At 49.4% G+C, this 17,437-nt stretch overlaps 1 protein-coding gene across 6 annotated transcripts in view; it reads right to left on the reverse strand.

The window, feature by feature from the left end:
- ASAP3 (ArfGAP with SH3 domain, ankyrin repeat and PH domain 3) overlaps nucleotides 1-6,099 on the reverse strand; it is a 56,277-nt gene extending 50,178 nt beyond the window's left edge. For 4 of the 6 annotated variants that reach the window (XM_035308114.3, XM_035308113.3, XM_035308115.3 and 1 more), the window contains exon 1: nucleotides 5,859-6,099. In XM_035308114.3, coding sequence (XP_035164005.1) covers nucleotides 5,859-5,987 — 129 coding nt within the window. In that variant the 5' untranslated portion in view covers nucleotides 5,988-6,099. Of the gene's footprint in view, nucleotides 1-1,496; nucleotides 1,577-5,858 lie in introns of all 6 variants that reach the window. The other 2 variants (XM_078330721.1, XM_035308116.3) reach the window with 1 other exon arrangement.
- Nucleotides 6,100-17,437: the final 11,338 nt, after the last annotated feature.

The raw sequence follows: 17,437 nt of genomic DNA on the forward strand, positions 1-17,437 counted from the left end.
AGAATGCTTAATTGGAATTCAAGACCCTCCAAATCTTGCTGCATCCCCTTAGCATTCTAATCTCACCTTTTAAACTCCTATACTGGCTGGGCGCAGTGGCTCATGCCTATAATCCCAGCACTTTGGGAGGCCAAGGCAGGCAGATTACCTGAGGTCAGGAGTTTGAGATGAGCCTGGTCAACGTGGTGAAACCCCGTCTCTACTGAAAATACAAAAATTAGCCGGGCGTGGTGGGGAGCACCTGTAATCCCAGCTACTAGGGAGGCTGAGGCTGGAGAATCGCTTGAACCCAGGAAGTGGAGGTTACAGTGAGCCAAGATTGTGCCATTGCAATCCAGCCTGGGTGACAAAAGCAAAACTCCATCTCAAAAACAAAAAACAAAAAAAAAACTCCTATAACTGAGTTTTCTAAACGGGTTCTTCTACACCTGGGAGTATGCATAAATGATCTAAACCAGGGAGGTACAGAACAGGATGTGCACAGCACCTTTCCCTAGAACCTGGACTGTGTCAAATAAAGAGGAATCGCCATGGACACTTCTGAGGGAACTTTCCAGGCCCTGTTCCTCTTCTCTGAGAAGTGCCCCCTCCCACAGTGTAGGACTCTATGGCCATGTTTACCCTGCCTGTCACTATCCCTCCATGACCTCTGCTGATGAAACCAGGGGTAGAGACCCAGCTACTGGAACCAATCCAGAAGCTGGGCTGGGCTGTCAACCTCTGCCAGGAACTTGGAAGTGGGACATGAGACTGGCTCAGTCTTGCATCTGGTTACGTTTAGACACTGGCCCCGTGAGGTCACGTGAGCACGGGAGCTGTGCTTTGGGATCTGTGTGAAGATGAATGAGCAAAAGCACTGATCAGATGTGCAGAGAGAAGCAGAGGCAGGTGAGAACAAGAATGATGAAGGAGCTGCCTTAATTCCTGACAACTTCCCAGCCTCCAGTTCCAGGCCCTGGCAAGGTGTACTTTTACCTACTGCCCTTCAGTCCCATGAGGCACCTTTAGTTCTTTAAAGCAAATTTCCCTCAATCTCCTTGCCTGATGATCAAAAAACAAACAAATTTCCCTCCAACAGAAACAAGCTTGACAGGGTTTATGTTTCTTACAAACAATCTAAGATTATACAATTTTAGCACTAAAATACAGACACATTACAAAGCAAATTGTAAAATTCACAAGAATATTAAAAGTTAGGAAGGAAACCCTTTCTAAAGCAAGATTCAAAAAAGCAAAAGTCACAAAGGAAAAGAAAAATGTGACTCCAAAATAATTTGAACTGTGCATTGTAAGACATGATACCAATTAAGGTAAACATTCCCCCAGCCACTCCCCTTCCCCCACTGATAATATATTTTCCATGAGGATATACATTGGGAAGCATGTACATTTCCACAGCAATTACCCCTGGGGAGAATACAGGAATTGAGAGAATTGTTCATAGGCCTTTTCTGTTATGTTTTAAATTTCTTAAAATTATGCCCCCGTAATCCTACCATTTTTGGAGGCTGAGGTGGGCAGATCGCTTGAGGCCAGGAGTTCAAGACCAGCCAGGCAACATGGTGAAACCCCATCTCTACAAAAAATACAAAAATTAGCTGGTCACCTATAATCCTAGCTACTCAGGAGGTTGAGGTAGAAAAATCACCTGAACCCAGGAGGTTGAGGCTGTGGTGAGCCATGATTATGCCACTGAATTCCAGCCTAGGTGACAGAGTGAGACCCTATCTCAAAAAATAATAGGTCGGGCACAGTGGCTCACACCTGTAATCCCAGCACTTTGAGAGATGGAGGTGGGTGGATCACGAGGTCAGGAGTTCAAGACCAGCCTGGCCAAGATGGTAAAACCCAGTCTCTGCTAAAAATACAAAAATTAGTGAGGCATGGTGGCAGGCTTCTGTAATTCCAACTTCTTGGGAGGCTGAAGCAGGAGAATCACTTGAACCCAGGAGGCAGAGGTTGCAGTGAGCCGAGATCACCCCACTGCACTCTAGCCTGGGCAACAGAGCAAGACTGCATCTCAAAATAAATAAATAAATACATAAATAAAATAATAAATTATGCCCCTTGTCCAATTAAAACTGTATACATACATACATACATACACACACACACACACACACACACACACACACAGACCCCAACAAGACTTTGCAGATCTCCTATTTATGACAGACTGCTTCATTTGAGACCTACTGGGGAATATGTGTCCACTATCAGTTTGAGGCACATGATATAGTGTGAATTCTTAGCTCTTGTCAAAATGGCTTACTTGATTCCTAACATGCCCTCTTCCCACCAGTCTCTGAATTCACTCCCTTGTCCTCTGCACTAAGTGTCACCTCCTCCAGGAACTTCTCCCTGATTGCACCAGTCCTTACTGCTCTCTCCCTCTCCTGCTCCACTTGCCTCTTATGGTATTGACTGTACCTTTCTCTGGGGACTCAGGACAAACTCCTGGGGTTCTTAGTGATTTCCTTGTAATAGGCTGCTTCTCCCTAGTCAGTCAGCAAATCAAAGGAGCATCTTTATGAACTTAGCGTCCTTGATGTCCATAGAGATGGCACAGAGAACTGGACAGAGCTCAGTCAGAGCACAGCAGAGTCAGAGAGACCTACCATGTGACACAGGGCATTTGCCTTAACTGCCCTAGGCCCAGTTTCACCTGTTGTGAAAATCAATGAGATGATGGGCATAAAGGAGCCCAAGACAGGAAGAGGCTGGTTGATGTCATGACTATCTTAATATACTCCCTCATATTTGCATAGTGTTTCATAATTGAACACAAAAACTTTACCAGTAAGGTAAGCAGGGAGTGATTACGATATCCATTTTAAGGACAAAATTACGAGGTTCAGAGAAGTTACATAGGGAGGACAGACAGATGAACTTTAAAAGGAAAGAGAACAGGACTGGGGGTAGAATATATGAGTAGAAGTGCTAATTCTTGGCCAGGCACGGTGGCTCACACCTGTAATCCCAGCACTTTGAGAGGCCAAGGTGGGCAGATCAGATCATGAGGTCAAGAGACTGAGACCATACTGGCCAACAGGGTGAAACCCCATCCCTACTTAGAATACAAAAATTAGCTGGGCATGGTGGCACACGCCTGTACTCCCAGCTACTTAGGAGGCTGAGGCAGGAGAATCACTTGAATTGGGAGGCAGAGGCTGCAGCGAGCCAAGATTGCACCACTGCACTCCAGCTGGCAACAGTGCGAGATGTCATCTCAAAAAAAAAAGGAAATGCTAATTCTTCCACTACCCAGTCCCAGGAGCTTGGACAAGTCTGTTGGCCTCTCTGGACATCAGTTTCTCCATCTTATCTGAGAGAGTTTCTAGCTGATCTCTACGTTAAAGGGGTCCCTCAGCCCTGACATTCTAGTTCCCTGTGACCTGCCAGGGGCCTTCCCAGCAGGACTGTACAAAAGGGCTGCAAGTCCCCGAACAGGGTCCCTACTTACTCCCAGGAAACCAGCCAACTGGAAGATTTGACTTATGAATCAGTTGCATTTTGATTCAGTCAAACAGAGCTTCAAGTCTGGGGGTGGGTTAGTCATGCTCAGAACTGGGGGAAAATATTGCAGCATCAAACTACATGTAAACACAATATAATCGCAAAATATAAATGCAAATGCAAAACCAAACAGGAAACCTCAGGGAAGTCTAATCCAAAGGTCAGATTAACTTTTTGGGCCCTGAAATGCTGAAGAGAAAAGCTGTGTTCGGGTGCCACAAGCCTTTCTGTTTTAACATTGAACCTCTGTGTGCACCTAACCAAAAATCTGAAGGCAAAGGAGGATGGGTTTGGGGCATAGCTGAGCCCGGAATGGAGCTTGCTGCAGCCTCCAGACCCAGTCTAACAGCCCACTTCCCAACACACACAGTGCTTACACTTATACAGTCAAACAAGGCCAGATGCATGGGCATAAATGGGCATTTCTGTCCATGGAGAAGATTCATATTGGAGCCCCTTCTCCTGCTCTAAGGTTTTAATGAACAACCTGGAGAGAAGGGTGAACCATGAAATCCCTAAGAATGCGGATGGCACTGACTCTTCTGGGTCATGAAATGCGAGGCTATGAAGACAAACCTCAGGAAGCTCTCCAAAGGATGGGCTGGACAGCAGTGTTCCCTGTGAGCCTCCCAGTAAAATATAACCCACATCCACAGGCAGTGGACTCTAAGCTACTGGTTCTGCCCAAGAAAGGAAGCCAAATCTGACCGCTGCTTCTTATTTTAATAAAAAATGTACCCTTACTATGTGCAAAGTAGTAGGCTAAGTTCTATGAGACAAATGAGACAAGGCTAGGCTCTGTGAGACAGATGAAGACAAGAGACCCAATCCCTGTCTAAAGAAGTCTGCCAATTAACCCGAAGATAATAATTCCATTTATCAAGAGGCATGGGCCCACGTGGTGGCTCACGCCTATAATCCTAGCACTTTGCAAGGCCAAGGTGGATAGATTTCCTGAGCTCAGGAGTTCAAGAACAGCCTGACTAACATGGTGAAACCTCGTCTCTACTACAAATACAAATATTAGCCAGGTGTGGTGGCGCACTCCTGTAATTCCAGCTGCTGGGGAGGCTGAGAAATGAGAACTGCTTGAACCCAGGGGGCAGAGGTTGTAGTGAGCCGAGATTACACCACTGCACTCCAGCCTTGGAAAGAGAGCAAGACTGCCACCCAAAAAAGATGCATGCTTTATTTACATTGTCTCATGTAACACCACAGCTCTGTGAAGTACACATTATTACCCCATTCCACAGATGACAGAACAGGTCACATGCCCACATTCACCCAAATGGCAAACTGCAGAGCCAGCGTTTGAACACAGGTCTGCCTTCCCCAAAGTCGATGCTCCTTCCACAATCCTCTATCACCCCTACAAAGTGATACAAACAGACTCTGCCAAGAAAGAAGAGGAGGAGAGATTTCCCGACACTGGCCTAGGGTGTTATGAAATACTGAGCTTTGTATCTGCCGCACAGTGGGTGCCCAGTACACTTAGGGTGAAGGGTGGAAGGCTAGAGCCGTTGCTGAGGTCCAAACACCACCCAAATTCAGGGCATCCTTTGGAGGGGAACTGCAAAACCACATTACTCTCTGTTGGACCAAGGCCACGAGGTGTCTGCCCTAGAATATTCCCCGCAGAGGAGCTGGGGAAAGCTGCAGCAGGTTCAAAGAAAAGAAATGGAAGGAACTCCAAAGAGCATGGGAATGGGGTGGGGCAGCCTGCAAGGCCGAAAGAAAAGGCCTGGGACGCTTTGCTGGGAAATACAAAGAGGAGAGGGGAGGGGAGAGGAGACGATAAACTTGCCAACAGCCGGGCCAAGGTGAACCCCGGCTCCTGGCGCCTTCCCATCCGAATTCATTCCGAAAACTCGGGCCAAATCTTCGAACCAGCCGCAAGGGGGAGGGGACCACCCTGCAGCCTGGAGGAAGAAAGTTCAGGACTGAGGCGGGAAGCCTGCTTCTCAGAAGGGGAGTGACTGGGGCGGGGGTTGGGGGGCACACTTGTGGAGCTCCGAAGATGAAAGCGCAAACTGAGGCTGGAAGGCGCTAGGCAAACACATTTGTGAAGAGGCAGTCACGCGAGGTCCTTGGGGTACCTCCCCCAACCTGTAGAGTTTGTCATCGAAGTGACCTCGAGGACCCCCAAAACGGTCCCTCGGGCCTCCCCGCCGCCTCGACGGTGAGAACGCAGCTGTTGAAGAGGCGCTCGGTCCTCCCAGATCTAGGGAAGGAGCAGGTTTCGGGGCGCGGTCTGAAGGGCCGTCGCAGTTCGGGTCACGCCTGTGGAAGTCAAGGCCAGGCCAGGCGCCGACCCCCGACCCCTCCCGCCTCGGCCCCCTCACCTCCTCCCGCGCCAGCGCCGCCCCCCGGCACCGGGACATCTTGGTGGCGAAGGCGGCGGCCCCAGCCGGGGAGCTGATGTCCTCTGCGGTGGCGGCCAGGAACTCGGCGATGCTGAACTGCTCTGGCATGGCGGGCGCGGGCGTGGGGCTCCCGGAGCGGGGCGCGGGGGGCGCTGCGCAGTTCCACACAGAGCCGGCCTCACAGCCAGCCCGGGGCACCTTCCCGGCCTCCGCACGCCCCGCCCCTCCGCACGCCCCGCCCCCGACCTTCCAGCAGCTCTCGGATCCTCAGCTGGGACTGCCCCGCCCCCGGCCCCCCGCTGGCCTCCACGGCCACGGCCCTTGCCCCCGCCCCCGCCCCCGCTCCCGCCTCAGGCACCGCCTCCGGCTAGCCGTCCCGCCCCCGGCCCCACGCCGGCCCCTTCGGCCCCGCCCCCAGCCCGTCACGCCTCAGCCTCAGGCCACGCCCCCTGGCTCGATGCCCCGCCCCTGGCCCCCGTCGAAGTTCCTCCCTCTTCCCGCATCCCCGCCCCTCCACGACTGTATCCCCTTTCATCCGTCTCTGGGTCTCCCAAATCCTCCTCCCTCGCACGGCCCAGGCTGCCCCATCTCCGCACTCCATCTGAGAGCCCTCTGCCTCTTCCTCCCTCCTCTGCAGATTTGTTCCAAGTACCCCATGACTTCGCCCCTTCTGCCCTACCCCCAACCCGCCTTCCCCTCTCCCCACAGCCCGCCAAGTCTCCTTGCCTCGCTCCGCCCCAATCGCCCCGCCCCTCCCTTGCACCACACGCCCAACTCTCAGCCTCAGCTCCACAAGCATCCTAGGACTCCCTCCGGCTAACCCCCGCCGCCCCGGGAATGTGTGCTTCCGGGCCGCTGGCTAGCTGTGTGACTCGGGGAAAATTTCTTCTCTCCTCGCAACCTCAGTTTCCTTGTCTGTACAATGGGAAGCCTGATGCCTGCTTGGTTGTGATGTTGCGAAGAACCGAACACGTGCGTGTGCCAGTTCCCTCTTACCAGACCGTCGATCGCACCCATGCCTTTATCTTCCTGCGCCTGCCTTTCACCCCTTAACCTGGCTCACTATCCTTTGGGGCGGATGAGGGATGGGGTTCAGGATAGAAATCCACTTAGGTTTAGTTTTGAGGCCTGAGGTTCTCCAGGGAAGAATTCTCCAAGTAAAAAAACCAAGAAAGCACCGCGGCAAGGAACATTGGTTTGGGGAGTCAGAGGAACTTAGATTCCAATCTTGGTTACTTTGGATAAATTGCTTGCTCTTCTAAGCCTAAATTTCCTCCTCTTAAAATAGCCTCATGCTATTTAACCCAACGGGGCGGCTATTGAGAGAATCTTTTCTTGCATAGAAAAGAAAAACCAAAATCCGGAAAGATTTGCGCTAAAATGTTACTAGCTGAAGACATTGTGAGTAATTTTCTTTTCTTTTGGTGAATCTATATATCCTAACTTTTATACAATGACCATATACTACTGTGTAATAGAATTAAAAGTCGACAGGCGTGGTGGCTCACGCCTGTAATCTTAGCACTTTGGGAAGCCAAGGAGAGTGGATCGTTCAGGAGCTCAGGGGCAGCCTGGGCAACATGCTGAAATCTTGTCTCTGTAAAATATACAAAAATTGGCCAAGCGTTGTGGCTCTTGCCTGTAGTACCAGCTACTTGGTGGGCTGAGGCAAGAAGATAGCTTGAATCTGGTAGGTCAAGGCTGTAGTGAGCTGAGATCGTGCCACTGTACTCCAGCCTAGATGACAAAGTGAGACCCTGTCTCAAAAAAATAAATAAATAAAAAGTTGAAAAAATGTGTACCATCTGATAGATGAGATAACTACTCCAAGAGTACTTTCAAAGTCAGCTAGGATCTTCTCCTTTTGAAACCCAACAGGTATTTTTATTTTTATTTATTTTTAGAGGTGAAGTCTCCCTCTGTTGCCCAGGCTGAAGTGCAGTGCAATGCTCACAGCTCAGGACAGCCTCAAACTCCTGGGCTTGGGCCCTTTTCCTGCTTGACTTCCAGGAGCATCTGACAATGTTAACCACTCCCTTCTCCGTGAAACAGCCTTGCCCCTGAATCCTAGAACTATTTTCCTTGGTGGCCCTCTTCCCTCTGGCTGCTCCAAGAGCCCTTTCTGAGATGTACTTCCTCTGCAGGGATCTTAAATGCTGGCAGCGTTGGGAGCTCTCTGCTAAATCCTCAGCACTTCTCGCCCTATCAGCCTTCCTGGATTCTTTCATCTAAGCCCAACTGTAATGCTGATGTCTTCTGTACCAGTTTCCTGTTGCTGCTGTAACAAATCACTACAAACATGGTGGCTTTAAACAACACGCATTTATTCTTTTACATTTCTGGAAGTCACAAGTCTGAAATGACTTTCGCTGGGCAGAAATCAAGGTATTGGTGGGGCCGTACTTCCTCTGGAGGCCCCTAAAGTAGCATTTATTGTCTTGCTTTTGCAGCTTTGAGAGCCGTATTTCTTGCATTCTTTGGCTTGTGGCACCTTCCACCTTCAAGGGCAGCAGCAACTTCAAGCATCTTACTTGCTTTCTTCCCTGTGGTCAGATTTCTCCCAGGCTCCTCTCTTTTTTTTTTTGAGACAGAGTTTCACTCTTGTTGCCCAGGCTGGAGTGCAATGGGGCAATCTCGGCTCACTACAACATCCACCACCTGGGTTCAAGCAATTCTCCTGCCCCAGCCACCTGAGTAGCTGGGATTACAGGCATGTGCCACCACGTCCCGCTAATTTTATTTTCGTAGAGACGAGGTTTCTCCATGTTGGTCTGACTGGTCTCAAACTCCTGACCTCAGGTGTTCTGCTCACTTGGGCTTCCCAAAGTGCTGAGATTACAGACAAGAGCCACAATGCCCAATCCCATCTTTTTTTTTGAGGCAGGGTCTTGCTCTGTAACCTCAAGCAGTGGAGTGATCATAGCTCACTTAAGTCTCAACCTCCTGGGCTCGAGCAATTCTCCCACCTCAGCCTCCCAAGTAGCTGGGACTGCAGGTGCATGCCACCACACCCAGCTAATTCAACCTCCCTCTTTTTTTTTTTTAAAGACACGATCTTGCTCTGTCCCAGGCTAGAGTGCAGTGGCATGATCTCAGCTCACTGCAACCTCCGCTTCCCAGGTTCAAATGATATTTGTGCCTCAGCCTTCTGAGTAGCTAGAATTACAGGCATGTGCCACCACACCCAGCTTTTTTTTTTTTAAGATGGGGTTTCACCACGATGGCCAGGCTGGTCCTGAACTCCTGACCGCAGGTGATCCACCTACCTCGACCTCCCAAAGTGCTAGGATTACAGGTGTGAGCCATCACACCAGGCTTTTTTTTTTTTAATAGTAGCAATAGGCTTTTACCATGTTGGCCAGGCTGGTCTTGAACTCCTGACCTCAAGTGGTCTGCCTACCTCTACCTACCAAAGTGCTCAGCCACCCTCTTATAAAGACACCTGCGATTACATTTAGGGCCTATCCAGATAATCCAGGATCATCTCCCCATCTCGAAATTCTTAATTTAATCACATCTACAAAATTTCTTTTGCTACATAAGTGCCATCTACTTGTTCCATGGATTAGGGCCTGGATATCTTTGGGAGCCAATACTGAGCCAACCACATCTTCCAAGGCTATATCTCCAGCCTGGACCCTTCTCTAACTCAAGATCTATGACAGTTTCACTTCACTGCTTCACAAACACCTGAAACTCTACAGTTCCAAAACTGAACTCATCATTTCATACGCCCACCCCCTGCACCAGATTCTTTTCTGCCCCTGTCTTGATAGAAGGTATCACCATGCACCCCCCTCGGGGTCATCCTTTCCTCCCTTCTTCTACCAACCTCCACTCAAACAAGTCTTGTCACTAGTCTCACCAATGAGACCACCTTCTCCATCTGCAGGCCAACCCCAGTCCAGACCACCGCCACCTCTCACTTCCTCGCTGGTCTCTCTACCCCTATCGTGCATATTTGTTCTGCTGCTCCCTGCTTACAACTCTTCAGTGCTTCCCATTGCTCTCTGAATAAAAGCTAACCTTCTTTTCATGGATGTCTAGCCCTCCTTGGTCTTGCTGCTCCTGCCATTCACAGGCTGATCTCTCACCTCCCCATCCCTGCTATGATTGAGCCCCTTCACTGTCCTCCATTTTGTCTGTAATGCTCTCCCATCTCCTTTCAGCTGGCCGACTTAGATGTCAATTCCTCCAAGAAGCCTTCCTTGCCGGGTACAGTGGCTCACACCTATAATCTCAGCACTTGGGAGGCCGAAGTGGGAGGATCACAAGGTCAAGAGTTTGAGACCAGCCTGGCCAACAGGGTGAAACCCCTTAGCTACTAAAAATAAAAAAATTAGCTGGGCGTGGTGGCGTGTGCCTGTAGTCCCAGCTACTCAGGAGGCTGAGGCAGGAGAATCCCTTGAATCCGGGAGGTGGAGGTTGCAGTGAGCCAAGATTGCACCATTGCACTCCATCTCAAAAAAAAAAAAAAAAAAAAAAAGCCTTCCTTGATGTCCTTATTCTGGACTCCTATGAGACCCAGTATCCCCCACCACAGCAGTTACCACTGTGGGCTGTAATCATCTGTTTTCTGGTCTGGGGCTCTGACCCACCTATTTATTTATTGAGCATTTACTATATACCAAAGGGCCAAGGGCTATACAAGCCGTAGCTCACTAAATACACACTCAATACTCACAGCAACGCTATGATGTAGGTGACGTTACACTTCCCATCTCAGTAAAATTAAAGCCCAGAGAGGTTAATTTGTATAAAGTCAGAATGAACAAGTAATATAACCAGGATTCCATCCCAGGTCTGCGTGATTTCAAAGCCTTTTTTGTTTTGTTTTATTATTATTATTTTGAGACAGGGCCTTACTTTGTCACCTGGGCTGGAGTGCAGTGGCATGATCATGGCTCATTATAGCCTCAACCTCCAGGGCTCAAGGGGTCCTCCCATCTCAGCCTCCCAAGTACCATAGATGTGTGCCACCACACTGGGCTAATTTTTAATTTTTATATGGAGGTTGAAGGGAGGTCTCACTTTGCTGCCCAGGCTGGTCTCGAACTGCCAGGCTCAAGTGATCCTCCTGCCTCAGCCTCCCAAAGTGCTGGAATTATAAGTCTGAGCCACTGAGCCTCACCATTCTCTCTCTCTCTTTTTTTAAAAATATATATTTTATTGCACTTTAGGTTCTGGGGTACATGTACAAAACATGCAGGATTGTTGCATAGGTACATACATGGCAATGTGGTTTGCTGCCTCCATCCCCCAGTCACCTATATCTAGCATTTCTCCTCATGTTATCCCTCCACAACCTCCCTACCCCCTGCTGTCCCTCTCCTGATCCCCCACAACAGACCCCAGTGTGTGATGCTCCCCTCCCTGTGTCCATGTGTTCTCATTGTTCAACATCCACCTCTGAGTGAGAACATGCAGTGTTTTTTTTTCTGTTCTTGTGTCAGTTTGCTGAGAATGATCTCCATTTGATTGCTCTGGCTGGAACTTCCAATACTATATTGAACAGGAGTGGTAAGAGAGGGCACCCTTGTCTAGTGCCGGATTTCAAAGGGAATGCTTCCAGCTTTTGCCCATTCAGTATGATATTGGCTGTGGGTTTGTTGCAAATAGCTTTTATCATTTTGAGATACATTCCATCAGTACCTAGTTTATTGAGAGTTTTTAGCATAAAGGGCTGTTAAATTTTGTCGAAGGCCTTCTCTCCATCTATTGAGAAAATCATGTGATTTTGGTCTTTGGTTCTGTTTATGTGGTGGATTACGTTTATAGACTTGCATATGTTGAACCAGACTTGCATCCCCAGGATGAAGCCTACTTGATCATGATGGATAAGCTTTTTGATGTGCTGTTGCAATCGGTTTGCCAGTATTTTATTGAAGATTTTTGCATCTATGTTCATCATGGATATTGGCCTGAAGTTTTCTTTTTTTGTTGAATCTCTGCTGGGTTTTGGTATCAGGATGATGTTGGTCTCATAAAATGATTTGGAAGGATTCACTCTTTTTGGATTGCTTGTAATAGTTTCAGAAGGAGTATTACCAGTTCATCTTTGTATGTCTGGTAGAATTCAGCTGTGAACCCATCTGGACCTGGGCTTTTTTTGGTTGGTAGGCTATTAATGCTACCTCAACTTCAGTTCTTGTTATTGGTCTATTCAGGGTTTTGACTTCTTCCTGGTTTAGGCTTAGGAGGGAGCAAGTGTCCAGGTATTCATCCATTTCTTCCAGATTTACTGGTTTATGTGCATAGATTTGTTTATAGTAATCTCTGATGGTAGTTTGTACTTCTGGGGAATCTGTGGTGATTTCCCCTTTATTGTTTTTATGGCATCTGATTCTTCTCTCTTTTCTTTTTTATTAATCTGGCTAGTGGTCTATTTTGTTGATCTTTACAAAAAACCAGCTCCTGGATTTATTGATTTTTTGAAGGGTTTTTTGTGTCTCTATCTCCTTCAGTTCTGCTCTGATCTTAGTTATTTCTTGTCTTCTAGCTAGCTTTTGAGTTTTTTTGATCTTGCTCCTCTGGCTTTTTCAATTTTGATGATAGGGTGTCGATTTTACATCTTTCCTTGCTTCTCATGTGGGCATTTATTGCTATAAATTTTCCTCTAGACACTGCTTTAAATGTGTCCCAGAGATTCTGGTAAGTTGTGTCTTCATTCTCATTGGTTTTGAAGAACATCTGTATTTCTGCCTTCATTTCCTTGTTTATCCAGTCAACATTCAAGAGCCAGTTGTTCAGTTTCCATGAAGTTGTGCAGTTCTGAGTTAGTTTCTTAATCCTGAGTTCTAATTTGATTGTGCTGTGGTCTGAGAGACTGTTTGTTATGATTTCCGTTCTTTTGCATTTGCTGAGGAGTGATTTACTTCCAAATATGTGATCAATTTTAGAGTAGGTGTGATGCAGTGCTGAGAAGAATGTATATTCTGTGGATTTGGGGTGGAGAGTTCTGTAGATGCTATTAGATTTGCTTGGTGCAGATCTGAGTTCAAGTCCAACAAGTTGTTAGTCTTGTTGATCTGTCTAATATTGACAGTGGAGTGCTGAAGTTCATTTCTTTTCACTCTTTTTTCTCTAATCTAGCCTTCTCATTTTATTTCATTGAGTTGGTCTTCAATTTCTGATATCTTTCTTCTGCCTGGTTGATTTGGTTATTGAAACTTGTGTATGCTTCATGAAGTTCTCATGTTGTTTTTTTCAGCTCCATTCCGTCATTTATATTCTTCTCTGAGCTGTTTATTCTCATTAGCATTTCATCAAACCTTTTTTTCAAGGTTCTTAGTTTCTTTGCATTGGGTTAGAGCATGTTCTTTTATCTCAGAGAAGTTTGTTATTACCCACCTTCTGAAGCCTGTTTCTGTCAATTCATCAGACTCATTCTCCATCCAGCTTTGTTCCTTTGCTGGTGATGAGTTGTGTTCCCTTGGAGAGGAGAGGTGTTCTGGTTTTGGGTGTTTTCATCCTTTTTGAGCTGGTTTCTTCCCATCTTTGTGGATTTATCTATCTGTGGTCTTTGTAGTTGGTGACTTTTGGATGGGGTCTCTGAGTGGACATCCTTTCTGTTGATGATGAAGTTATTTATTTCTGTTTTTTAGTTTTCTTTCTAACAGTCAGGCCCCGCTAGTGTAGGACTGCTGGAGGTCCACTCCAGACCCTGCTTGTCTGGGGATCAGCTGCAGTGGCTGCAGAATGGTAAGGGTTGCTGGCAGTTTCTTCTTCTGTTATCTTCATCCCAGAAGGATACCCATCAGATGTCAGCCTGAGCTCTTCTTTATGAGGTGACTCCTTGGATATATGGGGATCAGGGAGCTTCTTGAGGAGACAGCCTGTTCCTTATAGGGGCTCAAGTGCTGAGCTGTGAGCTGCATTGTTCCATTCAGAGCTGCTGGGCAGGTACATTTAAGTCTGCTGCAAAGGAACTCATAACCACCTTTTTCCCCAGGTGCTCTGTCCTGGGAAGGTGAGGCTTTATTTATAAGTTCCTGATGTGCTACTGCCTTTTTCAGAGCTTCCCTGCCCAGCAAGGAGGTAGCCTATTCACAGTCTGCCAGCAGAGGTGTTGCTGCTCTGCTGTAGGCTCTGCCCAGCTGCTGTGTGAATTTCCTTGAGGTTTTGTTTATAGAGGTATAGTTAGAACTGCCTTGGTAATGGCGGTCTGCCTCAGTAATGGCAGACTGCCTCTGTAATGGTGGACCGCCTTGGTAATGGCAGAGTGCCTCAGTAATGGCAGATTGCCTCAGTAATGGTGGATGCCCTTCCCTCAGCAGAGCTGGACCGTCTTGTGTCCAGCTGCACTTGCTGCAACACTCTCAATCCAGAGCATTTCAGATTGCTGGTCTTTGTGGAGGTGGGAGCTGCAAAGCCAGATCACCTGGCTCCCTGTTTCAGCCCCCTTTTTTTCAGCTGAATGGGCAGCTCTGTCTCCCAGGCATTCTAGGTGCCAGCTGAAATGGCCACAAAGATTTCTGTGAGTTTTTGTGCGGAGACCCACTGCATTGGCTGAAACAGCTATGCTGGGAACTCATGGCACTTTTCAGCTTGGGAATCTCCTGCTCTGTGGGCAGTAATAACTCGTTTGGAAATGCGATGTTCACTCACGCTCTGCGTTGTTCTCACTGGGAATTGCACTCCAGAGATGTTCCTATTCGACCATCTTGGATCTGCCCCCCCCTTTTACATAAAATAACTGTTTGGTAGAAAGTCCCGCCATCTTTCCCCCAGGTTTCTTGCCCCCACCCTCCCCCCAGGCTTCCTGCTGCCCTGAGAAAAGCCCACCAAGCCTGCTCTGTTCTGCCCAGCAACAACAAGCAGCCAATCATCGCAGCAGGAAAGCCCGCCAAGCCTCGGCCTATCCTGAACCGACACGTAACCCTCTGAGCCACCTCAGCAGTCTGCCCAGAGACGGACAGCCTATCCTAAGCTCCTACGACACTCCACCAGCCCTGTGTCCACGCCCCGTCCACCCCCCCTATAAAACCCTCCTACCCCAGCTGCGCAGTCGCAGCCAGCCCCCGATCTCCTTCCTTTCCTGGCCTGCCCGCTGGTCCCAATAAACCTGAACTTGGCTTCCAACTCTCGAGCTGTTATTTGGGGTCGGGTACCGGGCAGGGGTCTACAAGGGGGTCGCACATATGGTGCCGAAACCCGGGACGGAGGGTCGCTAGCCCCCCTAGCGATCCCCTCCCTCCAGCGACCTCCCCAGCCCTCCTCCAATTCGGCCTCAGCACTCTGGACCAGGTAAGTCCTGTTTCTTACCTTCTCCTTCCGTGGTGCGTGTGGCAAAGGCCCTTCCTCTCAGTCCCAATCCACGGATCCCTCGCCAAGTGCCGGCCGGCCCGAGCAGGATCCCCCAACCAGGCTCCAGGAGCCTTGGGTCGGCAGACAAGGGACGCCTTCTCTGACCCACCCAATCCAAAACCATTAAATAGGAACGATCAGACAGGGGACGCCTTCTCTGGTCCTTCCTATCCACCTTCCTCTGGGGAAGCTGGTGGGTTGGAGGGACGCCTCCCCCCACACTACCCCAGCCCACTCGGATACTGTTCCGAGCTCGGATACTGTTCTGAGACCGCCCTCGGCTGGCAGGAACCCTTTGCCACACGCATCATGGGGAGCGTGGAGTCCAAAATTCCTAAAAACACCCCACTAGGTTGTTTACTTCTCGACTTTACCCGTTTGGGCTACTCCCAAAACCCTTAGGCGAAAGAAGCTCATCTTCCTCTCCCAGGTGGCCTGGCCCCAGTATCAGCTCGATAACAGGTCGCATTGGCCTCCCACCGGCACTTTCGATTTCAATGTGCTCTGCGACCTAGATAACTTCTGCCGCCGAACTGGCAAAGATAAGGAAGTGCCTTATGTTCAGGCTTTTTGGGACCTGCGTTCCCATCCTGACCTCTGCTCTTCTTGCTCTACTCACCAAGTTCTTTTAGCCCGAACTCCCCCACCGCAGACTCCTACCTCCCCAACCAAGCCACCTCCCTATACTCTACAGGAAGAGATGCCTGACCACATGTCTTCCCCCTTTGTTCCCACTCCGGAAGTCCACTACCTCTCCCCCTCCCTACTCCTCACCGGAGGATCTGCCTGAACATCTGTCCTCTCCTGCCAATCTCAGCAATCAGTTGCCATCAACGGCACGCTCTTCCTCTGCTCCCTCTGCACCTCCTACCTCGGAGGCCATGCCTCGCTCTCCCTCTACTCCCTCCGAGCCCCCTCCCTCAGAGGCCGCACTTCCTCTTGCCTCTCCGGTGGCGGCCCACACCCACTCCCACCAGCCAGCTATCCTGGCCCCACTCCGAGAAGTAGCAGGCGTGGAAGGTTTAATCAGGGTCCATGTTCCTTTCTCACTCCAAGACCTGTCCCAAATAGAGAGACGTTTAGGATCCTTCTCAGCCAACCCGTCCACCTATATTAAGGAATTCCAATACCTCACTCAAGCCTACAGCCTCACTTGGCATGATATTCGCGTTATGTGTTCCTCCACCCTCACAGTGGAGGAGCACGAGCGCATCCTCGCTGCAGCCAGAAACCAAGCAGATAAAGACCATGCTATAGATAACCAGATCCCCCTAGGCCCCGAAGCAATCCCAGGTGAAGACCCCCAATGGGACTATCAGGCTAATCGAGGGTCTGATATACCCAAGAGGGACCGCATGATTAGATACCTCCTCAGGGGAATGGATGCTGTATCTAACAAAGTTGTAAACTATGATAAACTGAGAGAAATCACCCAACTACCTGATGAGAACCCCGCCCTCTTTCTCGCCCGCTTGTAAGAAGCCCTAGTCCGGTATACTCAACTAGATCCAGCCCCTCAAAACGGGGCCACTGTATTAGCCTCCCATTTTATCTCCCAATCAGCACCCGACATAAGAAAGAAACTAAAGAAAGCAGAAGAGGGGCCAGAGACTCCCATCCAAGACCTGGTAAAAATGGCCTTTAAAGTATTCAATGCCAGGGAAGATGCGGCTGAGGCTGCCCGCCAAATTCGCATGAAGCAGAAGGCTGCCCTCCAGACCCAAGCCCTAGTGGCGGCTCTAAGGCCGGCAGGGAACCAGAAGCCCAAGGCCGAAATCCATGCCCCTCCGGGAGCATGTTTCAAATGTGGAAAGGAAGGACACTGGTCCCGAGCCTGTCCACAGCCACGGCCACCAACTAAGCCTTGCCCTATCTGTCAGCTCCCGGGACACTGGAAGTCAGACTGCCCCAGCTTCCCCAGGGTGCCGGTTCCTCAAAACAGACACACTGGCGTTACGCAGCCGGCAGTCACCCTCAGTAGGGAGGAGCCTGCTTGCCAGGAGCCGACCTCCAAGGGAGCTCCGTTCCCCAGTCTACTAGGGCTGCTAGACGACTAGCGGGGCCCTGGCTTTCTGACTCCGGTTACCCTCGCCGAGCCTAGGGTCACAAGACATGGGGGCTACCTACTCTGCACTTCCTTCTTATTCTGGCCGTCTCACCCCTTCCCAGGTCTCGGTCATGGGAATCGACGGGACCCCGAGTATCCCCTACCAAACCCCACCACTCATGTGCTCATATAACTCTACTCCATT

The sequence above is a fragment of the Callithrix jacchus genome, chromosome 7, assembly GCF_049354715.1.
Source record: "Callithrix jacchus isolate 240 chromosome 7, calJac240_pri, whole genome shotgun sequence".
NCBI lineage: Eukaryota > Metazoa > Chordata > Mammalia > Primates > Cebidae > Callithrix > Callithrix jacchus.